This window comes from Battus philenor, unplaced genomic scaffold, assembly GCF_028537555.1.
Source record: "Battus philenor isolate CCGP_79_NKW_IND1 unplaced genomic scaffold, ilBatPhil1.0.hap1 SCAF_28, whole genome shotgun sequence".
Classification (NCBI taxonomy): Eukaryota; Metazoa; Arthropoda; class Insecta; order Lepidoptera; family Papilionidae; genus Battus; species Battus philenor.
In genome coordinates, this window is record NW_027181691.1 from 2,318,105 (window position 1) to 2,344,617 (window position 26,513).

The 26,513-nt window shown below is 35.5% G+C and overlaps 2 protein-coding genes across 2 annotated transcripts in view; one reads left to right on the forward strand and one right to left on the reverse strand.

Moving 5' to 3' along the window:
* Positions 1-20,120, reverse strand: part of Gprk2 (G protein-coupled receptor kinase 2) — a 111,924-nt gene extending 91,804 nt beyond the window's left edge. The window contains exon 1 of the mRNA XM_068769322.1: positions 19,662-20,120. Coding sequence (XP_068625423.1) covers positions 19,662-19,713 — 52 coding nt within the window. The 5' untranslated portion in view covers positions 19,714-20,120. The remainder of the gene's footprint in view (positions 1-19,661) is intronic.
* Positions 20,121-20,831: 711 nt separating this feature from the next.
* TAF1B (TATA box-binding protein-associated factor RNA polymerase I subunit B) lies at positions 20,832-26,271 on the forward strand. Its single transcript, XM_068769429.1, has 3 exons — positions 20,832-21,172; positions 21,563-21,719; positions 22,875-26,271. The coding sequence occupies exons 1-3, from the start codon at positions 20,977-20,979 to the stop codon at positions 25,531-25,533; spliced, it is 3,012 nt and encodes a 1,003-aa protein (XP_068625530.1). The 5' UTR covers positions 20,832-20,976; the 3' UTR covers positions 25,534-26,271.
* Positions 26,272-26,513: the final 242 nt, after the last annotated feature.

The window sequence follows — 26,513 nt, forward strand, 5'->3', positions numbered from 1 at the left end:
GTCTCTTAATATTTTAACAATGCCCTAATAATGTCCTGTTTTTAACATTACGGCACATCCTCATCCCTACACCACATCACCATCCTCAGGTTGTGCGCCAGTATCTGTGCGGCGGTTGTCGTATCCACATCGATGAATCTTGCGATCGCATCTTGAGTCTCGTCCGTGCAATACACGCGCGAGTTCGTGTGACGTGATATTGCTACCATCAAATGATTGACACTGTTACACACAGCCCTATGGTGTCTGTTGTTCGATGGACATTGAAAGTGGCAGTAGGGTTGTAGAAGAGGCGACATCAAGTAAGCGATTCTAGTGGCTTCTAAAAGACGAATGTATTCTTCTTCTTGAAGTGCCTCTCCAACTAGTGGAGGTTGGCTATCAGCTTCCTGCTCTCTTCCTTATTTTTGGTTCTGCGTAATAGCTCAGCAGCGCTGGCGATTCCGGTCCACTCTCTAATGTTACGAAGCCACGACTTCTTTCTCCTACCAACCTTCCTTTTACCAGCGACCTTTCCCATCATGATAAGTTGAAGGAGATTGTATCGTTGGTGTCGCAGAACGAATGTATGTATAATCCCAAATATGAGGGTCAAAGAAAAAAAAAAATCTTATGGGATTGGATATAAAAAAAACTATCGGTAATTTTATTTATTTTAATACCTCACGTAATGCGGTACAGCCTTCATCAGTAAACCGCACAGAGTCGCTTATTGACCGGTCTAGTAGACACCCTTGTCATTCAACGTCAATTGTGTTTTAAGTTAACAAGAGCGAGCGTAATGCGTTGAATAAAACATTTATTAATGCGGCTTGACACCCAATATACCGATCGGTACGTACCGCGTATATGGTACGTTATTTATGGTCCGCGTACCCGTTCGCGCAGATCTCAATTAGCTCTGTTTATGGGGACGCCATCCGAGATTATTTATTGCCCTGCACACCCGCTTAGCCGTTTTTAAAGTATAATATCTAATGCATTAGTTTCATTGATATGCTACAACATTGTTATTTTGAACTAGTTTTAACACTCGGCGTTACTTTTGTGTTGTCGAACTTAGGAAGAACCAAAGTCGCCGAGGTAGCTCGAAGGTTTGCTTGTCTAAAGTGGCGGGGCACTGCGGTTGGAGCCGTAAGATTTCCAAAGGGCGACGAAAAGACGATAGACGTGGTACTGGTATGCATCTCACTAGGTAGACCACGTTGTCAAAGTCGCGAGAAATCGCTGAATCATCAGTCATCGTAGCTATTTTTGCGGGAGGATAATAATGCCTTGAAATGACCGTCTACGGGCTGACATGACAATAAAAATACCATGAAGTAAAACTAAACAATACCTTTTACAAAACATGATGAAATCTATGATTGATTTATAATTTTAAATATCAATTCTTATAGTGTCCAGAGAATTACAGAACATAAATATTGAACTTATTCAGAATGCGTATATAAAAATTCTATAGAGTACTTGTTCACTGTATTACAGTACCCGGTGATTAATATCATATCGACCTTTGGAAAGAGACATCGGCTAATTTCAGCTTCGTGAGTTTTTCTCTGTCGCACTACTGACAAAACGTCACATAGGCAGTGCAATATTTATTGAGAGGTACTGTAGACGTTTTTGTTCGGGCAAGCAAAAATAAAAGCAAAGTTTATTACTAAATAATAAATCTAATAAATACCAACCAAATACCACCAAATACCACATCTAATAAATGTAATTTTTTTCTTATCCTTTATAGGCGGAGCATTTAATCTCTCGCCTGATCTTAAGCGATGACGAGGTCTACGATATCTAATAGATTCAGGCGTTACTTTGCGGTAGTCCATCCTAAATAAGAAAAGGACTTATATATAGCTACTTCCGCTATGTAGCAGTAGCACGTCTCTATGTAGCACCTCTCTCGGTGTTTGGCACTAATCGGTGTAATATTACTCCTGAAGATGCCCCGTGGAGGAGTGAAACACGTGTTGAGTGATTTAACGGTGGTGGTTGTGTAATTCGCATTGTTTGCCGCATGCGCATTTATCAGCGGGCTGGCGGGCGGTGCACTTTATTGCACGACTACTGCTACATAGCGGACGTAGCTACATATTAGTCCTTTTCTTACTGAGGTCTACGATGCTACATGCTTGCCGAGAAGAAACAGATTCACTCTTGTCTTGAAGACTCCTTTATTTATAATTGTTAGACTTTTCACCACTTACACAGATAGTGTCCCCATTCGAATCCAAAAGACTTGACCATGTGGCCCCTTGCGAAAACCTTGATATACCTCCGTTCATCTTACCGGACTTTTTCAAGAGAAAAATCTGCGGCGGAATCTTTTGACGAGTTGTCCCGGCACATTGTCCTAAACCTCAAGGCATTTACCGTTCTGTAGCGCTTGGGCAGCGATTTGAAATAAATTAATACAGCAAATAATGTATAATTGAGTAATAGTTTTAAATTATATTGTTCACATGTATAAATTTTTGCTCTATTTAACTGTAAAAAAAGAAAGATATATAAACATCTTTCTACCGTTGTCGCTGACAGGTTATGGGATGAATTACCAGAACCGATAAGATTAGAAAGATGGTAGAAAAACAGATCCTTGCCCTCTAATTAGGATATAGTGTAACATTTTTTATTTACTCGTATTTATGTAACACCTTTTCAACGTAAATATACATGTAAATATATGTATTTGTATGTATGTACACCCTAAACTGCTCTCTCCTTCATGTCTCGCATCTCTGATATATATATACATTATTTTTGTTTAGTATTATCTATGGTGTCCAATACAATGTAAGTAACTCGCGACTGGGAGAAGATCCATAGCAAATAGCGGCAATCCCTCTCTCAACAGTCTTCGCTCAATAAACGCGAAAAAAACTATTTTAAAACACCCTAGCAATACAAATTAGAATTAATATAAAAAGTTATAATTGTCTGGAAACAAAAACGCCGATACGTTGTTCCACTCCTTGGCTTTTCGCACTACAAAAATATTAACAAAACACTTAGTGCGAGTGGAAGAAATCTCGCTCTTACTGAACAGTTTCTACGTACCTTCTTTACTACTTAAGATCGTGAACCTTTTTAAAAAAATTATTTCGCACTATATTATGGTATCTGCGCCGGTCTGTTGCTTTGGCTACTTTGGTATCGTGCCGGACTGGACCAAGGCATGGCGCTGCGGTCGTGCTTCTCGTTTTTACGCTACAGTGACAAAAAAAAATCTAAATTTAAGGAACATATTATATATTTTATTATTAATTAAACCTCTTCCTTAGTTGGATAATGGGTGTATGGACATGGTTCAGATGGAATTCCCCTACGTAAAACCGCATGCGGATGTGGTCACCACACGATCTTTCCTTTCTCGCATCAGGAAAAGGGCTTTTTATTTTATAACGTCACGTAAACGTGCACGGCATCCATGTTGAAATAAAAATAGATGCTATTCTCGTCACTGTCGCGGTTATTTGCGTAAATTTTGATTAGATTTTTAGAGACAGTTTTTTTATCGTCAATACAGCCCGTACAAGGACACAGCTGGACATAGGCATCCTCCATTGATTTTCAATTTTCCTTCGGCCCTAGCTGCCGTCGTTAGATGAGTGATGTGCTACGCCCATTGTCACTTCAGACGACAAATTTTTCGAGCTACGTCGGTTATCTTAGGTTTTATATATATATATACTAGCTGATCCCGCAAACGTTGTTTTGCAAAAAAAAATAAAGTTTTTAATTAACAAATGTAAGATAAGGGTTGATCGTAGAGGGGTGAAAATTTAGGTTTGTATGTATTTTTGTATGCTGTATCATAATAAAATAAAAACCAAAAAAATTGTCTAAAAAATTAAAAATAAAATTTAGGGGTGGACCACCCTTATCACTTAGGTACCCCTGGAAAATAGATAGTAGCCGATTCTCAGACATACTGAATACGCATGTAAAATTTGGTAAAAATCGGTCAAGCCGTTTCGGAGGAGTTCAAGTTCGAACACCGTGACACGTGAATTTTATATATTAGATATATATATATATATATATATATATTATTCTTGAGTGATATTCCAGCGATAAAGTATTGAAACTTGCAATTAAAGGTCGCGTATTCGATTTCCGGGACACAATGTTTTTTTTATGGCCCCCGCTATTGGGGCCTCGCGTACCCCTAACTTAACCCCGTTTACTTTTGTCCTTTACAATATCTTTCGTTTTGCTCTTTTATACCTTCTTTCTTTCCTCGCCTTTCTTCCATCGTCTTCTTACTCAAAGGTGGCTAGGTACATTTTATTTATTTAATGGAATCAGGCGTTACCTCGCGGAAGTCCATCCCAAGCAAGATGCCCCGAGGAGGGGTGAAACACGTGTTGAGTGATTTGGTAGTGGCGGTTGTGTGATTCGCATTGTTTGCCGCATACGCATTTGTCAGCGGGCTGGTGGGCGGTGCATTTCGTTGCGCGACTGCCGCTGCGTGTGCGGAAGTGGCTGAATATTGGTCCTTTTCTTACATTTTATTTATGTTACACAATGTTATACGATTCACACTGCGCATTCATTATATAGGATTGACACTGCTCACAAATAAGTTTCCAGAAAATGGATAGCAGCGTATTCTGCATACCCTTATACCACACTGATCGCCAACCCGCTTACTAAGCGGGGCGATTATGGTATATCACCTCATTATGTATGGCGTGGCGTATGCCTTGCAGTAAACTGAAGTGACGGCGACACAGTTGACAAATGTACTACAGCCATCGTTATATGTTCAATCTTAAAGCACGGTACAGAGGTTCCATTCGAACTATACTGTTACTGGTAATAAACTCTGATAGTTGTCTGCTTACTTGAACACTTACATTACTTATAACAAAGATGCTTTTAATGAAGCCATTTAAGGAAACGATTGCTATACGTCGTTCTATTTACGTTCCGTAATTAATTTATCTTTCGTTTACGTCAAACTTTAATAATGTAAATAAATAATAATGACAAAAACATATTTGCTGCCTAATTTACCGCTCTTAGGTCTGTCTATATCGATACACACAATACGCGGCTTAACTTTTTGGCCTATAACCACGTGGTGAAAAATTTGTGCCATAAGCGAAAACCACGAGTCAAGCTCGTGGTTAGGAATCTGTGCATAAGATGCCGCATATTATTTTTGTCAACTGATTAATTGATTATAATTGCACCCAATTACTATTTGTACCTAAACATTGTTTATTATTTCACAATTCTTTTTATTACTCTGAAAAACATATGTCATGAAAGGTAGACATTTTGCGCTAGTTCAGATACGCGGCTGAACAGATGAATGGCGCGGCGCGCGACCGATTCTCTTGTTTACTATTGATCGCGCAATTGGCATATAGCGTGTAGATACGATTTACAAAAAGAAATTATCTAACTATTGCGCGTTTTATTGCGCGATAAAAAAATAATTGCAACTTTTACATAGTCCTATTCTTTTTAACCGATGGACACCCACTGCAAGAGATAGGCCTCCGTCAAAGAACATGCCACTATGACCGGACCGGCGCCGCCTGCAACCAGTATCTCCAACCTGGTGGAAGACCTACTCACGCCGTGACTACGGGCTCGTGGTCCGCACTCAAGAACCTTTCGGCCCTGACAGCCATCAGTTGCACGAGCGATGTGCTCCGCCTATTGCCACTTTAGATGAGCAATTCCTGGAATTTCTGAGTCGATCTCGCAGCGAAGCTCCGAGCATAACCTTCTCCATTTCCCTCTGGAAGACCTTGAGTCCGGACTATGAGGCCCGTCGTAAGTGACCACGTCTCGGAATTATAAGTCATCATTATATATTTCCTATCATATTCCTATCATAAGTCATCATTATATACTTCCTAAGTAAGAAAAGGACCAATATTTAGCCACTTCCGCACATGCAGTGGTAGTCGTGCAATGAAATGCACCGCCCGCCAGCCCGCTGATAAATGCGTATGCGTGTAAATATTGGTCCTTTTCTTGCTTAGGATGGACTTCCGCGAGGTAACACCTGATTCCATTAAATATATACTTCCTATCATAGTATATAAGCAGTGTTGCTGGAGTTTGTTCCACTTTTCCCAGCACTAAAAGGCTTTACAAAGCGGTATGTTAGCCAGGCGGGCGCTCTCGTATAGGAATGCTTGACGGGTATGCGTGTCAAACGATTCTCTTTCGCCTCTCTACCCAAAGGAAAAATTCCAATTCCTTTACTCGGGAGTGTTCGAATCGTTCAATATTAGCTTCAAAGCAATATTCTTTTTTCATAAATAAACGCAATAAACGCTACAAAGATACACACGCGTGCAACTAAATCGACTCAAACCTACGAAATTAACAAAATATTTTTTTCTGAATTAACTTGGACAATGTATATAAAATGGTATAGGAGATGAAACGTTGAGTAAAAGTTTGTCGAACGTATAAGAAACACTGTATTCAATACTGCTAGTCGATTGTTGCTAATCGATTTGGTTCTTGATTCTCTTTCCTGTTCCTACGCCTTTTTGTTCTTTGCTTCACTTGGTTCCATATGGCTTCTTTATTTTACCGCTATATCTATACATTTTGCGTATTACAACTCGCTGGTTAGTGAAACCACATAGGTCGGCGTATGGTAGGTACTGTACGAAACAGCACTAGAGTGTTCTATGTTTGACGTACTATTGGTTGATTGGGCGATCTCTAGTAATGCATATTTTCTTAAAGCCTAGTCTTTAAGCTTCATAAGTACCACTTATATAAAACAGGTAGTTCTTAAAATATACATCGTTGTTTGAGAGCAACAAAAATTCCCTACCCAAAAAGCTCCCATAAACAAAACACCCTTATCAGTCACTGAATGCACTCAAAACATTCGAGGGATGAACTCAAACGGACTGTTCGAGCAAGATATCCGGACCCTGCAAACGCCGTGAAGCTGATGGCGTTTGAAGAAGAGTGGACAGGTCTTCCTCAACACTTGGTTCAAAATCTATTCGGTGATAAACAGCTTTGTGCCAAGTTAATCACATAGCGATTTCTTCAAACATGCAATATGAACGTGTTTTTTATATTATTAAATGTTACGAGCGTACAATTCAAAAATTTAAATTGACCCGTCGTGTAAAAAGATTGCTCATCCCTGCCTTAACCAATAGTATCCCCGTCTATAAACTTTTAAAAAACTTCGCGTCCCACATACTATATTTATTCTCTTTTAGCATTATCATTATTGACATGCTTAATATGTTGAACCATTTATCTATGTCAAACCTAAATCCGCTGATGGGGAGACCTATGTTTAACAGTGGATGTCTTACGACTGAAGCCATGGTGATGATGAAAGATATATAACAACTATCAACTGCATGGTGAACTACCACTCTTTCTTTCTAGGCTAATTAATATCGTAATCATTATCTCAGGTATAGAACGCACACTGCTAAGACATGTCCTCTGCCATACCTATCTAACAGCATTGGTTGCAAGCGGTCTACATCCAGCTACTTCCAGTGACCCAAACAAGGTCATTTATTCACCTTTTCGCAGACCTCCTGCGCTTGCCTCTCCGGTTTCCACTCTAGGATCTAAAGACTAATAGCTAGATAGCTATTAGTCTTTAGGTCTTAAGCATTGTGTGTGTAAGTAAATATGTGCTGTATGTTTGTAACACATAAAACAAAACAGTAAAAGGAAATCGTTCTCGGAATTAAATTTAAATCAGGAGGACAATACAAAGAGGAAACTCAAAACACTATCCCGAACGGACAGGATAATCTCTATTCATTGACTTATTTATTGAGCTAATGTCATGTATCTATGTATTGAAAACTTTTAATGAATACAGCGTTACCGAAGCCGTTATACCGCGCCTTACGAAATCGCGGCGAGGCGGGGGCCGAGGAAACGACATCAAAAGAGTTGCCGCGATCGTTGACGGAACTGGACGGTCGATACTACCCACATCTCACCACATGTATGTCTATGACTTAGGAAAAACAAAATATAAAGTCTAAATCTGTATAAGACAAACAAGGATCGAACGACGATCAGATTACATTCACGCAGAAGAGACTGCCGCTGGAGCATAATGGTTCTGGAGTGAATCACGAACCAGCTACTCAGGATGTCCACCCACAAGATGGAAAGGGTTCCTAGGTCATCGAAAATCGAAAAAACCTGCATGCGAGTCGCTTCCAAGCCCTAAAATGATGATGATTACACAAGAAATCTTTAACCAAACAAGTTCGAGTTGACTTTATTCCATTTTTAAATTCTGTAATAGTTTTTGAGGCATATCTATATCAACACACGCGTTTTACATCCATTTTCGTAAATCGAATGGCCTTTACCGACCACTGCTAATGCGTTAATGCTGCTATATTTGGCAACTACTTTACTATATTTTTAATTCAACATTATATCAATCATTAGTACTAGATATTTCCTAATTTATTTTCCTCCTTATCAGTCTACCTAACATCATTACATCGTAATCCCTTTCAGATAGATTCTAATATTATTTATCTAATACAATTATTGTAGTACGATGTTGTTAAAATTTAGGCTTTTAATCATTCTATCATCACCATGATTTTCATTTAGAGTACTTGGAAGCGGTCTGCTCCAGCATCTGGTAACCTGATCAAGGTCATCTGTAAGAAAAGGACTAATATTTAGCCACTTCCGCACATGCAGTGGTAGTCGTGCAATAAAGTGCACCGCCCGCCAGCCCGCTGATAAAAGCGTATGCGGCAAACAATGCGAATCACACAACCGCCACCGCCAAATTACTCAACACATGTTTCACCCCTCCACGGGGCATCTTCAGGAGTTATGTTACACCGATTAGTGCCAAACACAGAGTATAGTGACGCCTGATTCCATTAAACATTTATGATCAAGGTCATCTGTCAATCAACTTAGAGGGTAAACGCCCGTCGCTGTGCTCTCTAGTCAATGGGCTTTAGTACAGAATCTTAGTACTAACCTAACCTAACCTAACCTAACCCACCCCATGTGACCTGCCCACTGTCACTTCAACTTTCCAACATATATATATTCAGGGGACCGAGGATAGGTTTTTTTACATATAGACAAAAAAAAAAAAAACAAAATATTATTGCAAGTTTTTAAAGGTTCCTTCCGAGTGATGGAAGGGAAACTCATGTGACTTGATAAAAGTTGTATATATTAGGAGGACGAAAAAGTAATATCGCTTTAAGTTAAATTCACACGACTACATTTTTAACAAGTTTTTATTTTTAATCAACACTATATTCATCTTCGTTATCAACAACCTTTTGCCATCTAGTATACGAGGGTGAAACAAAAAGTTCTTAGAAGTGCATATATATGAAACCTTTTTGGATCAAGTTCGATATTCAAATTAAAGAGTGTCTATCACACTATATTTATGCAGACTGTCACTTGTTTTTGTCAGTTCGTTCGCATGTAATAAATTTTTTTGTGCAACGAGTTGCTAAAAAGTCAAAATTATGGATAAAAGTGAGTTACGTGCGGTGATAAAATATCTCAGTTTGAAAAAAATGTCTACGTAGGAAATTTTTTTGGACATTCAGCAGACATTAGGTGGTGATGCTGTACCCTATTCTACGGTTGCGTACTGGGTGGCTGAATTTAAAAGAGGTAGATCAAGCTGTAAAGATGACCCGCGTTCTGGGCGGCCTTCAACCTCCGTTACAGTAGAAAATGTCAAAAAGTTTGAGAATCTGGTTTTGGAAGACAGAAGAATGACTATAAAACATATAGCTGAGATCCTAAAGATATCTTTTGGTAGCGTTCAATCCATTTTAATTAATTCACTGGGGTTCAAAAAAGTGTCTGCAAGATGGGTGCCACGAATGTTAACCGACGAAAACAAAAAGCGACGTTTGGAAATTTCCAAGCGTAATCTCGAAATGTTCCAGCGTGATTCGGATAATTTTTGCCGTCGTCTTGTCACCATGGATGAAACGTGGGTCCACCATTTTGATCCTGAAACTAAAAGACAAAGCATGTCTTGGAAACGACCATCCTCTCCATCCATTAAGAAATTTCGAGTTGCTCCTACCGCTGGCAAAGTTATGGCCTCTGTGTTCTGGGATAGTGAAGGAATCCTTTTTATTGATTACATGCCAAAAGGCCAGACGATGACTGGACCCTATTATGCAAATTTAATCCCGAAAGTGCGTGAAGCGATTAAGGAAAAACGTCGTGGAAAACTGTCGTTGGGCGTGTTGTTCCTTCAAGATAACGCTCCTGCTCATCGATCGGAAGTTGCGCTCAACGCAATCCGCTGTGCTGGCTTCAATCTCCTTGACCACCCATCATATTCTCCGGACTTAGCCCCAAATGATTTTCACTTATTTCCAAAATTAAAAGAGGAAATTCGTGGAACAAAATTTCACGATAATGACGCGGTTATAGCTGCCGAATAGGACTTTTTCGAGAGTCAAGAAAATAATTTTTTTTCACAAGGAATAAGGAAGTTAGAAACGCGTTATTCTAAATGCATTGCATTGGAGGGAGATTATGTAGAAAAATAAAATATTATTATTTAAATCTTTGCATTTTTTAATATTGATTCCAAGAACTTTTTGATTCACCCTCGTACAAATCAATGCCAGAGCGGTAAAAATCAATCGTTTTTTTATAAAATATATATACATGAACGACATCTCCAGTCTCCCTAATATAATAAAGTTACTAAATCTTTTACAGACAATAAGTGTACTATAATAAATTTAAGGTCACTAAACATGTTAAAAAATCCTATTTCATTGTGAAGGATTTATTAACACTAATCATATAAACCGCCATACAATGTGCACAATTCGGCGGTACGGAGTCTCTAAATCTGCTGCTCCAATGGGTATATATATATATATATATATATATACCCAAAAAATTTTGTTTTTATTTTTTTATGATACAGCATACAACAATACATAAAATTCCGCATATATATATATATATATATATATATATATATATATATATATATATATTTATATATATAACAGTAGGAAGTGAACGAGCGGGGGCCGTCGTGTGTGCGATTTGCAACAGTGTCGAGCACAACAAAAGATAAGCACAGGAACACGATATCCCGGTTTTAATTGATATCAACAGTGTCGTATTTTCGCATTGTTTTGATACGCGCTTATAGAATGTTATAACAATAATGCTACACTTTATACGATGCACATTTAACACGGCAATTTTTGATGATTTTACATTCAGGCCGCGTGGGGCGTATATGACCCGCACTTTAAAAATTAAAAAGGTCGTTTAAGACATATGCTTTACACTTTTTCAATACTGCAAAGCTATAATTATCGGGGAAAAGTTATAAATTTTAATATGCATTACGTACATGCGTATGTAATATAAAGTTATCTATATTCGACCCTTCAATTCATTTGTTTAAAAATCCTTTGTTTTTCAATGAGAACTGCAAATGGCCTGAACGAAAAGTGCAGCGGGGGTCGTATAAGCCCCACATGGCATGGAATGTGTTAAGCGCACTTTCTACTGCACTTTTACATTGCAAATGACATATGATTGTTGTATCATGTGATCACAAAAAATCAACGTTGTGATGTGGTGCAAATCACATCACAAATTCAAACCACTTATACCACCTCGGCTTCCTTCCATACAAGTAATATAATATTTCGAATTTCGCTCGAACCAAGGCTTCATTTTAACTTTACTGCCTATAAAACAAATTTAGGCATAAAATAAAGAGAATGCACATGAAGCCTTGTTCAAAAAGAAGGTAGAACTAGTAACCCCACAAAAGCGCGGGCCATAAAAAACGCGGAAGCTGCAAACTACCCTTATGTAGTAGTGAAATTCAGTCATAAAAAGTAGTAGTAGTAGGTAGCCTTTTTGACATATTTCATCAAAGCACAGTACCTGGCGATAAATATTGGAAATCGACTTTTGGAAAGAGACAATTGGCTAATTTCGGCTTCGTAGAGAGTTATCTCTGTCGCACGAAATACAACGACTAACGTCACATAGGTAATGGGATAGAGATAGTGCGCTACGAAGCCGAAATTAGCCGATTGTCTCTTTCCAAAGGTCGATGTGCAATATTTATCGCCGTGTATTGTAATCTCTTAATTTGTTTCGTTAATTTGTCCAAGCGAAATGAATATCTTGGTATTTAGTTTGAAAAAAGGTTAATATTACAATTGATTGTTTTTATCTGTATCTATTTCTTTTATTTAAATACCCGCGCGATGACGTCACCCGGTCGAGTTTCGATTAGGTATGCGTCCAGCTAACGCACGCCCTTGTTGCATGCATTGTAATGCGACGGGCGCCTAGGAGACAACGATCTCGTCGCTGCTTCGCCTCGCACGCTTTCAGCAATATATTAATTGACGATTGACAACAATAATAATAATACGTAGCAAACTCACTAAAGACTATTTACTCGTATACGTTTAGAATCAAGAAATATCATATATGTATAATGTAAGCGCCATGTAGGTCTGTCTATAAAAATTTGACTGCGAATAGAACAGACGTTACATAGATTCAGCATTACCGTAATTAAACTAATTATTTAGTATAATCACTCAAATAAAACAGAGATCCTTTTACATGTGCAATTGGGTCAGAGCGCCATAGGCCCGTATCAGAACATGTTACATTACAATTAATCGGAAACGTGAACGCTTTATCGTCTTCAAATGACCCGCAAGTAGGTAAATGCGGTCGTAACGTACATCATGCGAGAGATTTATTGACCAATTAATGTAAATAAAACTTGCTTCGGCCGACGATTGCGGCTCCAAGTGCGGGTAGATTAAAATTTTATATTCGATACCTACACTAAACATTGTTGACGATGTTTCTAATGATATATGAAGTAGTATATTTTGACATATAATTAAAAACACTTATGGAAAGAGTCAAACGGCTAATTTCGGATTCGTATAGCGTTATCTCTGTCGCACACTACCTATGTGACATTTTGTCAGTCGTGCGAAATATATCTTTTTCCAAAAGTCGATGTGCAATATTTATCGCCAGGTACTGTACATTGTCGACGATGTTTCTAATATCAGAAGTAGTGTATTTTGATATATAATTAAAAACACTTATAGTACCCGGCGATAAATATTGCACATAGACCTCTAGAAAGAGACAATCGGTGAAATTCGGGTTCGTAGAGCGTTATCTCTGTCGCACACTACCTATGTGACGTTTTGTCAGTCGTGCGAAATATGTCTCTTTCCAAAAGTCGATGTGCAATATTTATCGCCAGGTACTGTACATTGTCGACAATGTTTCTAATGATATCTGAAGTGGTATATTTTGACATATAATTAAAAGCACTTATAGTACCTGGCGATAAATATTGCACATCGACCTTTGGAAAGAGACAATCGGCTAATTTCGGATTCGTAGAGCGTTATCTCTGTTGCACACTACCTATGTGACGTTTTGTCAATTGTGCGAAATATATGTTTTTCCAAAAGTCGATGTGCAATATTTATTGCCGAGTACTGAACATTGTCGACGATGTTTCTAATATCAGAAGTAGTGTATTTTGACATATAATTAAAAACACTTATAGTACCCGGCGATAGATATTGCACATCGACCTTTGGAAAGAGACAATCGGCTAATTTCGGATTCGTAGAGCGTTATCTCTGTCGCACACTACCTATGTGACGTTTTGTCAGTCGTGCGAAATATGTCTCTTTCCAAAAGTCGATGTGATAAATTTATTGCCGGGTACTGAACATTGTCGACGATGTTTCTAAAGATATCTGAAGTAGTGTATTTTGACGAAACTGTTCAATAAATATACTTACTGTAAATCGAAGAAAGATAGATATTTTATTATTTTATAAAGTAGTAAAAAGATACATTGAATCCCATGGCCTCGACTTCACTGTAGGTTGTTTCGTCTTAAGTTTAAACTAATAAATAATAAATCCGTATGCGGCAAACAATGCGAATCACACCGTTAAATCACTCAACACGTGTTTCACCTCTCCACGGGGCATCTTCAGGAGCTATGTTACACCGATTAGTGCCAAACACAGAGTGAAGTGAGTTTCTTACTTGAAGTTTTTTTTTTTAAATAAAAGTTGGCTTAGTTACTTTTTATTACAGATGTAATGTAGATACCTGCCAGTATAAGTTCTGTCAAAAAGCGGTCCAGCCATTTTAGAGATTAGCAGGCAAGACAAACAGACTGATGGAAATTAAAAAAAATGTAATTTTGAAAAACTCTTAATAAAGGTGAATGTACAGCTCATTTATCTATTATTGTATCGTACAACTTATTTAAAATTAATGATTTCAGATATAATAAATAATGTAATGATAACATAGTAATAAAAAGAGTTTTTAATATACCAATTACCATATATTAAAATTTATACTGTATATCTGCTTTCAAAGACTTTATACTATCATAAATTACTGCCATACCGCATTCCTATATAAATAATATCATTAACATGGCATGTTTAACAACAATATTTAGAGTAATCACTCACACTAAACAGATGATTGACATTAGGTATAAAGCTTTAAAGTTTTTTGCTAACATATAAGTCACAAGTTTATCTCTGTGAACCGAAACCACTGTACCACGCCTTGGGTATGCGCGCGGGAAAAGAGAAGGGGGAAAGGTTCCCAGCGGTTTAGGCACCACTATAATACAGCCTTCACTGTTTCACTACATTTTATTTCTCAAGACTTCTCCTTATAATTTAAAATAACGCTTCGCAAGGCATGCATGCATTCTGATGAGAAAAATCATAAGAGAAAATCGCGTTAGAAATTCCCTGACATAGTAGACAATTGCGCAGGATCAAACGCACAAATTACACGCTAATCGTCTGCGTAATGAATTACCGGTGTCTATTAATAGAGCCAAACATCCTTGTTTTTGAAAAACTGTCACACTTATGTAATCTTTTTTTATGTATCATAACATTTAGTATGTAAGAAAATGACCAATATTTAGCCACTCCCGTACATGCAGCGGTAGTCGTGCAACAAAGTGCACCGCCCGCCAGCCCAACCGAAAAACAGAGTCGGACTCTGTGTTTGGCACTAATCGGTGTAACTTAACTCCTGAAGATGCCCCGTGGAGGGGTGAAACACGAGTTGAGTGGTTTAACTGTGGCAGTTGTATAATTCGCATTGTTTGCCGCATATGCATTTATCAGCGGACTGGCGGCCGGTGCACTTTGTTGCACGACTACCACTGCATGTGCGGAAGTGGCTAAATATTGGTCCTTTTCTTAATCCTCGTATTTGAAAAACTGTTATACTTATGTTATATTTTTTATATATCATAACATTTAGTATATCTAAATTACTATATTATCATTAGGTCAGCCGATAGACACGCCTACATAGGTCTATTATTACATTTGAATATATAATACGTTATGTGATAAATAAGCTGCGGTAGTCCAGCGGTAAAATACTGAGACTTGCGACCGTAGAACGCGGGTTCGACTCCTAAAATGTAATTCACATTTTATGCTATAGGATTTCCACTGCTCATAAACAAATTTTCAGAGGATGTGCACATCCTCTGCGTACCATAATACCACACTGATCTCCAATCTCCACCCGAAACTTAAAAGCATGCCAATTATGGTCATACCCCCTATAAATATACCTTTTAGTGAGGCCTATGCCTTGTAGTGGGTGTCAATAGACTGAAACAAGACGATATGTGTATATATATGTATATATATCTAATATATAAAATTCTCGTGTCACGGTGTTCGAACTTGAACTCCTCTGAAACGGCTTGACCGATTTTTACCAAATTTTATATCCGTATTCAGTAGGTCTGAGAATCGGCTACTATCTATTTTCCATACCCCTAAGTGATGACCGTGGTCCACCCCTAAATTTTTAATTCTAATTTTATATACAAATTTTTGGGTTTTTATTTTATTATGATACAGCATACAAAAATACATACAACCCTAAATTTTCACCCCTCTACGATCAATCCTTATCTTTAATTTGTTAATTAAAAACTTTAATTTTTTTGCAAAACAACGTTTGCGGGATCAGCTAGTAGTATATATATTTACCTTAAGATAATTTACTAGGAAATTGTGGAAACAGCTTCATTAAGTTATTAATAGATTAACATGAAGAACTATTTTAGTAGTACCTGCACACGAGTCTATGTAATTTGTATCCTCACTAGCACAAGAAGGATTTTTCGATTAGCGTTCTCCGTACTAAGCCAACACTCGATCCTTGCTCATATGGTATTTTGAATCTACGAGGCAGTTAGATGTGGTATTTAATCTTAATTGGTTCACGTAACCGCGGACGCGCTGGTGATAACGCGATCGTCGCGTGATAAGGCACTCTTCTGAAGCTTTGTTTCAAGTATTTATAAACAACTGTATTCATTTTGATATTATCTAGTCTTAAATCATTAATAGATTTATGACCCTGATACCTTTTAAAAGCTAAAAAAAACCAGTTGAAGTGTTGAAAATATTAACCCTTTTAGTGCCGAGTGAAAAAGATGCGCCTATTCTCGAATAACTGGCTGAATATTACAGTTTTACTACGGTCTGGGGAAAATGCGCATATAAACCTAAGGAGAAACAATATTTATATGATTCAAAAAGCAGTGTACTCTATATGAAGTAGAGAATAAAATATTAACTAGTTTTTTCTTTACTCATTAGAAATGATTTAAATAAATAAAATTAAAAAAATTCATAAAAATAGTTAAAGTTGAGTTCTCTCTTATACAACATAATTGCATATACAAAAAGATATCAAGTCATCTTTTTAACATAATTTTATATGTACTAATTATTATAAAGTATTTCTAGGAAACGTTCGATAAGGGTCTGAAGCCACAGTAAATGACGCCGCAGCTTGGATGTCGCTGGAGCGGCCGCCATCGGTGTTTATGTTAGATTTCAGTACCTCCATACTCGGTCGTCTTCCCGTGATTTAAAATGAAAAATGATATTTTTAATTCTCCCCTTATTATGAAATTAGATTATTTACAACGTATTAAAAATTTATTTTGAAATAAAATTCTTTAGAAGTGCGAATAGTAAAGCGCTAGTAGGCGCAGGCCGATATACCAGCTCTGGCACTTCTCGCCAGTGTAGCAGGAGCCGATATTCAGCTCCCGGCACTAAAAAGGTTAAGCATATTAAAATTCTTCTTCATTGCTATCATTTTAGTAAAACGTCCACTAGTGGACATTATCCTACGTAAATTCATCTGTCTACCATTAGAATTAATGTTTTATGCTACACTTGTAAATTTGTGGTCTCCACTCCAGAACTTTAAGACTTCATTGGCCTTCAGTTCTATTATGTGCCACCCAGTCATTTCAAACTGCTAAACTCTTTATTTTCATCTATCCTTATATCTAACACTTCACCTTCCATAATACTTAAACTTAGAATACTTTGACTCATACCACAATGAAATCAACCATATACAATTGTCAAATAATTTTTTACTAAATTGTACCTTCTCAACAAATCAGACTTTGTCCATTCTTGTCTTTCTGTCTAAGAACATTGGAATAAACTCCCCCTCTAAACTAGATCTAGTCAGCAAACTGTGATATGTTAAAAAAGAATGTTCACCTCCTTTTGGCGGAAAAATATGTAAGTTCACTCTAATTGTATATTTACATATTTAATTTATACTTTTAAGTATATCTATAATATATAATTAGACAATAGCTATCATATTTGTTATGTTTATACACATACCCATTTATATGTACACGGTGACATGATGTACACGGTGACAGGTTACAGATGTAAAATCTTTAATAGGGTAAATGTATAGATCATTTGTCAGCAAAAAGCTTAATATCTTTTACACCTATTTTCAAACACTCTGTATAAAGTAACTCTGAAATAGGTTACATTAATTTATTTTTTATATAACAATGCGACAAGCCAATAACTTCTCCCAGTAAAGTCTGCAGGCATAGATATTTAATAATAATTGTAAATTTAATAACTAGTATTTAAAATTTTGAAAACACTTCTTACTACATTATCATAATGTTTTTAATATTTTTGAAACTAACCATTTTTATAGGGTGTACCATACATTAATCAACAGTAATTGAGCTATATATAAAAGCTTTTATATCTGTAATCAATCCCTTTATATAATACTTAACATGTGCACTACTTTTCTATCACATTTACACACCTGCCTACTATATGTCTGCATCACTCTAAGTTGAGTGATAGAGAATGCTTATAAAACATTCACAATAAATAATGGTATTAAATCAACCATTATTTCCTATTAGAATTTGGTGACTGAATATATATATAATTTTTGTTTACACTTAAATTGTATCAGCATTGTATTTTATAATTAAAAATAGAATTAGTATTTAAAAAGCCTCCTTATCTGTAAAAGAAATTATGGATTTGTATAGGCACTAAACTAAAACTAAAGGTTCTCAAAGTGATCCAGGTGATTTTTTTCTGATTTTTATAGTGAAGAACTAAAATGTTGTTTACATAAATGTAGGCATATAATATTTTAAGAAGCTCAGCAACTATTACTTGTAATACCTTGCATATCCTATATTCAATAGATAAAAGTGGGGAACTCTGGTTTAGAATATAAATCTATTATTTGCACTAAGCATGTTGACTATAAGTTTTAATATATATATATATATATATATATATATATATATATATACATACAATTTCACCATTATCAAATTCTTTGAATAACACTTGTCATTCAATGATATTTTTTTACTTATACTAAAATTGGTTTCTACATTAATAATAAGGAAGAGATGTAAGGAATTTTTTATCTATTGTAATCTCTTAACTATTACATCTAGTTTGCTTTTGCTGTGAATGCTTGGAAATTAAAATTTTTTAGACACAATAAAGAAATTCATAACAAAAACTCATAAAATATGTCAACAGTCAATCATGACAATCATGTCTAGTTAAAATAAAATTTGTTTTTTAAAATTAAGGTTGGCACAACAAACATTTGAATAATTTATTAAAATGTTTGTTAAATTATCAAATGTTTGTTGATTTATTACTCAATAAAATATTTTTAATAATATATTTGGGATAAATTTGTAATATTTTTTTTAACATAAAAATATATATTACTATCAATAATAGTATTTACGAAGCTAAAAATAAATACGTAGTAAAGAAAAATAATAATATTATGAACGCGTCTCATGAATGCACGTGGAAACAGGCTTACACTCTCCAATTGTTTTGCTAATATTACTTATTACTGCATGTACACAATGTAGATGATGATATAACATCCTCACAATTTGTGAAAACACAATGTTTTCTTACATTGTTTACACGAAAACATTACTTCTATACCTGTATAGATAGTCGGGTATATATAGTTATAAGTGCTATTTGATTCGCCAATAAGCATGTTAAAAATCATAAACATTAAATTTGATTTATAACTTAACTCAATAACATACGAAAGTCGATTTAAAAGACAAAATAAATAAATGACAATTAGGTCAGTCACCCGCTGTTTACAAATCATTCGAGCTGACAGACCATTTTGAATATATAACCCGCACGATATCCGCGAATAAATCCCCAATGTTATAATTTAAAACTACATACCCTCTCTGGCTTTTAAGTAGACAGTGTTCGCCACAATATTCTCTAATTCCATCAGTTCCAGTGTGACGGATTTTAATGTAAACCCTCCAGGAAGCAAGTGTCCGCCGGTGCGGCCTCTTTGCCGCCTGCGTCCCAGTCGAAATGCCGCCCATCAATGTACTACGCGGGATCTCTCACTGAATTCAACACTGCACAACATTAGCCCAGTCACCGACTCCAGTATCACTCCACGCGACGGAACAGGCCCCTAACGGCAGACACACAAGTTCACGATCTATTAAACCGGGGTGTGACTCCACGAAACAGGGTTCGCATTTCAATTAAACGGCACCTAATCGCAATACAAGTGCTCGCAAATATCGCTAGCAAGGTAAGCCGGTTGGTTTCTCTCAGTTTTACGAATTGCTGAGAACACGCCCCGAGATCGTAGCGAGTTATCGACGACGTACGGCAATACGCTACAAATTACCACAAGGTACAGTGAGCATTAGGTTGCCACAATATAACTACAAAATCTACCATTCTTTTCAAATTCGATCATTTAATTTTTACCATTATGCTTACTTGAGTGAAGAAATTTTTTATGATTGTTCCAAAAAACCATGAAAGGTTTATATATTAAGTTTAGATTACTTTAGGTTGGTGTACGTGTTATTATAACTATTTATACCATGTTTGTAATAATAATTAGTTGATAAACACAAGAAAAGATCTGATTAGATGTAAAAAATTCTTATTTTCTTCATACTGTCCAATAGGATAAATACAACATTGCTTTGTTTACAAGTTTAAAATGATTATTACATACAGTTAAATAAAAATCTTTTCATCGTGATCTCGATTTGTTTAATTCCGTATACATAAATACTGTAAAGAATATTGGTTAAAAGTTATACTGGTAGCTAAACAAATAAATGGCAATGATTTTAATGCTATATTTATACTGCTTCCTAAAATAACCAACTTAAATAAATATGAAGGAATTTATAACTTTGAGAATTTTTTACTACGCATTTTATTTTAGTTTATTTGGACCCAAAAATTTTATATTTTGTTTATGATCAATATTTGTTAATATTTTGTCTACTTTTTATTTAAAATTCTCAGAAAATTTTGCTATGGCTACATTTTTACTGACCATCCTTATAAATGTCACTTTCATGAGTTCGTCGTGCGCGCGAATTTTGTACACAAAAATGTTTCGACTCACGTGCCATCATCGTTTCTCGCATTTGTGACACGGCAGTGAAAATGGGCACATATTTATTCTGGATGTATCTGAATACAAGTTGATTAAAATTTTTATCGCCAAAATATGAAGGAGGAGCCGTGCAGTGTATGCGGCAGCACAGACCTGAACCTCATTGATGGATACTATTACTGCGTAGAATGCGGCACCCAGGACGCGAACGTACGGGAGACAGTCGTGGAACAGACGTATTTGGCTGATGGGACCCTCGCTTTGGTTTCAGGAAAGAAGTTTGCCACCATCGTGAAAGATGGAATTGAAAGTGAGGTTAATTTATTTTAAGCTATATTGAGTAGATACATTGCTGTTATGGTCTCATCATTACAGTTTGTGCTTTTTCTTTTTTTTACCACTGTCAGATTTTGTTACCTTTTTCAAATTCGGCTGGTAAGTGGTAGACTGCTTCCTCAAATTAACTTTACATTTGGGCATACCTTACATTAGGTGCAGTAAATTCACGTAAATGATCAACAAAGTTTTTGGAATAAATAAATATAATTTTTTGATAAATTGCTATTGACGTAGATGATGTGATACTAACTGTTGTAGTTTTTTTTTATATAATAAAATACACTAAAGTATAAAATACTAAGTAATGCAATCAGCTTTTTCTTCCTTCATATATGTTACCATATAGTGTTTTTAATTACAGTGAGTGGAGAATGGCACAAATGGCATGCCTATAATTTTGTTCTTGTGGGCCTTACAGAAGAACTAATTAAGCTAGGAGCAAAGCCAAGTTTAAAACCTAAAGTCCTCTGGATATGGACACGGTACATCAAGCAATTTCAAGTAAAAGAGGATTTGGAGTAAGTATACCTTATTTTCAAACAGCGATAGCAGAGTGATTTAAAGTTGTATATTACTATTGTCTATATTAGATTAAATTTTTAAAATCAAGTGAACCTTGTAAACACATCAATAATTAGTTATTCACTGAATTTAATGTAGAATTTAAAGTGGCTAGACAGAAAAGTGGGTATGTCATATGCCTGTGTGTAATATATAATTGGGACATCTTCACTTTAATTTAAATATATACATACTTTTCCAATGCTTTTTAATTTGGACAAAAAATAATGCTTTTATTTGTAAAGTGAAAACTAATGAAAAATTTATGTGATATTGACACATTTATACTCTCATATAGTTTTAAGAATTAACTTTGATATTGTTAAAATTTGGGCTTCTAATCATTCTATCATTGCCATTATCATCTCGGCATTTAGACATCTACTGCTAGACAGGCCTTATCCATAGATTTCCAATTATAGTACATGGAAGTGGTGACTCCATCATCTTGTAACCTGATCGACATCATTTGTGTCAGCTTAGAGTGTAATCAATCTGCGCTGTGCTCTATAGTTAAAGGGCTTCAGTACAGAATCTTAGTCCTGTCCACACCATGGGGTCGTTCCACTGCTTTTACTTTTCAATATCAAAATATTGGGGGACCGAAAAGTATATATGTTACTTTCTTAAGTTAGTAGTCATATGACAACATTTTTAACAAGTTTTTATTCCTAATCAACAGTATATTCACCTTTGTTATCAACAACCATTTCATATCTAGTATACAAATTTTCAATGCCAGAGTGGTAAAAATCAATAGGCTTTTTTGTAAAATATTTCGACAGAAACTATATTACTTTCTAGTCCCCCTAATAGATTGCCTATATATAATTCCAGCAAGACTATAGTAGGATGTTATTTTTCAAGAGTATTTATAATTTATGTACCTTTTTCTTTTCTTTTAGGTATGTTTGATTTTATGTTAATTTCTTTGGTTTAATATGAGAAGAATAAACTTGAAATTCTAATAGATTTTATTTAATTCTGTTTTTCTAAAGGTGAAACCCTAAAAAATATTAAAAGGGTTATCAATCAATAACTTCTGTGGATATACTGTGGTACATATTTATTTTATTGAAAATAGTATAAAATTTTGTTATGTTCAATTTCAGAGACAAGAGCAAAATTGGAGATGTCAGCTTAAGTATTTCTAGAATATCAAGAATACGCACTGAGAGTGAGAATAGCTTATCAGAAGAAGAGTCAGAAGAGAAAGAGAAGAAACCACAGTCAGGAAAATTTACTAAAAATATTAAAATAGTTACTAAAGGATTAATACTGGCAATACTATACTTAGCCCTTAACTTTGACAAAAGTCATATACAACTTTCACATGTATTTCGATTTATAAAAGAGGGTAGATTGAGTTTTTTAAATTGCACCAAATATGTTCCAATAGAAATAGAAACTAAATCAATACCGCATTGGAAAAGTTTTTTACTTTGCCAAAGCGATTATAATTCACATACAATTCGTGCTTATGCTATGTCATGTATTAAAAGTCTGGATCTAGGTCTCCCTATTGTTCCAGATCTAAACAAAATTATTGATTCTTATATTAAAGAATTATGTCTCCCTAATGATTTCAAAGATTTAGTCCTCTCTCTCATGCTCTGTCATCCCTGTGATTATCTTGATTTAGATAGAATCCGTATGCAATTTATGGTAAGACTTCCTGACTATGAAAGTGTTGCCATGTCATATGTTCTGGTTGCGCTTAAAATGTGTTTTGGTTTAGATGGTGATTACGAAGTACGAATGTCTGATGTTGTTGATAAAATAAATTATAAAGAAAATCATATAAAATCGCATAAACTTGGTATGTGTTCCGAGCCAAGTGACAGGTTGTTCTCTTTCCTAGAATGGACACGTTTTTTACAGTTTAGGAAAACTATTCTATGTCAATACTACTTGCCAATGGCTAGAATACATAACAAAGAAGTCGATGATTATATTCTGATGGAACAATTGGAGGAAAGAAATATGAGACCTATCAAATTAAGAGATGAAGTTACAATGGATATTTTGAACAAAATACCATACCAAAAAGATATTAATCTTATACCTAAGTCAGAATTTCAACCTTGTCTGTCACCTATGTCTACTTACACAGATGTTATAATAAATCATGTTATAAATGATGAAGTTAGATTGCTGTTAAGTGAAGATTTTACTCAATACAATCTAAAGTATGCAACTAAAAATTTAGCACTATTAGACAGTGAAAATGATATTGAAAATCTTATTGTTGGTATTAGTGAAACAAATAAAAAAGTGGAAAGAGATGTAAAAGGAAACTTTGAACCAAAACAAGGAGACATGTCTATGGTATTTATAAGAAACTGTGAAAATAAAAATTGGTTAGTAACAAATCCACCTACAGCAAAACATGTTACTAAAGTCGGGGAGAATGAAGGCAGTGATAAAGATAGTGATCATGGTTATGATTCTAATGTCGAAAGCACTCCAGATGACAAAGAAGTAAATATTGAAGAAGATGAAGAAGCGAAACTTGAAGTTTTTGAAGAAGAAAATGAAAATGTTAACATATTTGATGACAATTTCGATAATTTAATGCAAGACGATAAATCATTTATAGAAACAATAAATAATGTCACTATGCCAACAGTACCAACAGATTTTAATGACGATGTACCATTAGAAGGTGGCAATTCTTTCAGTGAATTCGATTTAAATAATTTAGATCGACAAAAAATGATAGACGAACTTATTTCACTTGCTTGTGAGAAGTACAAAATTCCAAAACCAAAGGAGAAAACGCCTCGACAGCCAAGGAAACGAAGCTGCAAGCATATTGACACAGAAGCTGGCGTAAGCGCACCTAAGAAAAAAAGAAGAATAGAAAAAAGTGAAACACAAATCAACATTAATGAAATGATCTCAGCATATTATAAGCATGTTGAAAATGATATATTGACAGAATTATCACAGCAAGTTAAAAATGCTATTGAAGCTCAAAACAGCATTTTTGAAAATGTTTTAAATAATACTTTACCAGATAATCAAGCAAATGACGCCGAAAATACTGAGATACCTGAACGAATTGATACTAATTTAGAACAAAGTGATCATTATCAATCTTTAATAAATAATTCAGTCCAAGAAAATGTAGTCAGTGATACTGTCTGTGGTACAGATAATTTGACAGAGTTAAATTCTGAACAAAATGATGATTCAGATCCTTTTATACAAAGAGAGGATCCAAATTTTGATTCTAAAACCCATAATATCAAACAATTGTATTTAAAACTTGATGAAAATGTTGTATTTGATGATTTAGTTAATATAGAAGATGACCCTGAGTTGAATAAAATAATTAACGATAAAATTAAAAAAGTTTCTGATGGTGATGTTAATATCACTGAAGAATATGTAAAAGATGCAACTAAAACAGAAATTAGTAACAGTGACAGTGAAGATGATGAGTGCATAAACATGAAACAAAGAACACAACAAGAGAGAGAGAAAATAGAGAAATGTTTTGAACCATTAATTAATGATTCATTAAAAATTAAAGAATATAAATACTGGTTAAGACATTACAACACATGTAGCATCGGAAAAAATTTAGATATGCATGAAAAATTTGATATGGAATTGACTGATAAATTTCCAGCTAGTTTTAATTTTGTTATTGGAGAATGCGCGGGTGTGTTAGGTTGTTCAACATACAACCTTTACAAGTCCATGCAAAAATTGGAGATAGAAATTATTAAAAAGAATTCAAAATTACGTACAACTGATGTATAACTAGCTCCAAGTCGCTCCACGAACCATGAACGTCTTAACAGTATTTTTATTAATGAATTATGAATGAGAAGATTCACAGACTAAGGGTAGTGGGCACGTCAAATAACGCGCAGAATCGATGACCTCTGGAGCTTTAAGATATTGAAGAAGAGACCACATACCGGCAAGAGCAGTACAACATCATGCTGTTGGGTGTACAGGATTTATACACGCGTTCGTATTCTGCGTAATGTAAACAATTGCCACAGCAGCAGCAGTATTACCAGTAACCCGTCCACAAGATGGACTGGTGGACTTTATGTCACGCCTCCTCTCCTGTTTGGACCGAACACTTGGCTCGCTCTCTTCACTCATCCTGGTTTAATACTGTCACCCCGGTACAAGAACACACGAGCCTCTGAAGAAGCATCATCAGAAGATGACTCATCCAACCCTACTCTTGCAATCATCCTCCAGGTCAAGACATTCTGGAAGAACTTTTCTCTCTAGCTCGGTAGCCAAAGAATCTTTTGCCCTGAGACCTAAAACACAGCCCCGGAGCATATTGTTCTAAACAGCTTTACCCAAATTGCCATCGGTGAGAAATGGTGTCAATATAACATTGTTATACAATGTGACCTCAACTTCCCAACGGTTCAGAAATTCATTAGGGTTAAAGGACCATTTTAAATTAAACTGTTTTGAAACACCCAAATCCCCTTATAGCGAATGCTTCTGGCTGTACTTTTCTATCCTCAACAGAACCACTCTTCCGCTGGTTTCTCGTGGGTCCACTTAGTGGGAATTTCAGCACCAACAGTCATGACGCGACCCAACGGATTTGTTGTTTCCCTGGCATTGAGCTATGTTATTAGTATTAAAGCAATATTTAATTAAATTTTTTATAGTTAACGAAAGTGTGATGACAAAAGTGCTGTGATTTTTAAGAATCGTCGTCGTCGTTTAGAAATGTTCTCTTATTTATATCGATTTTTTAATAC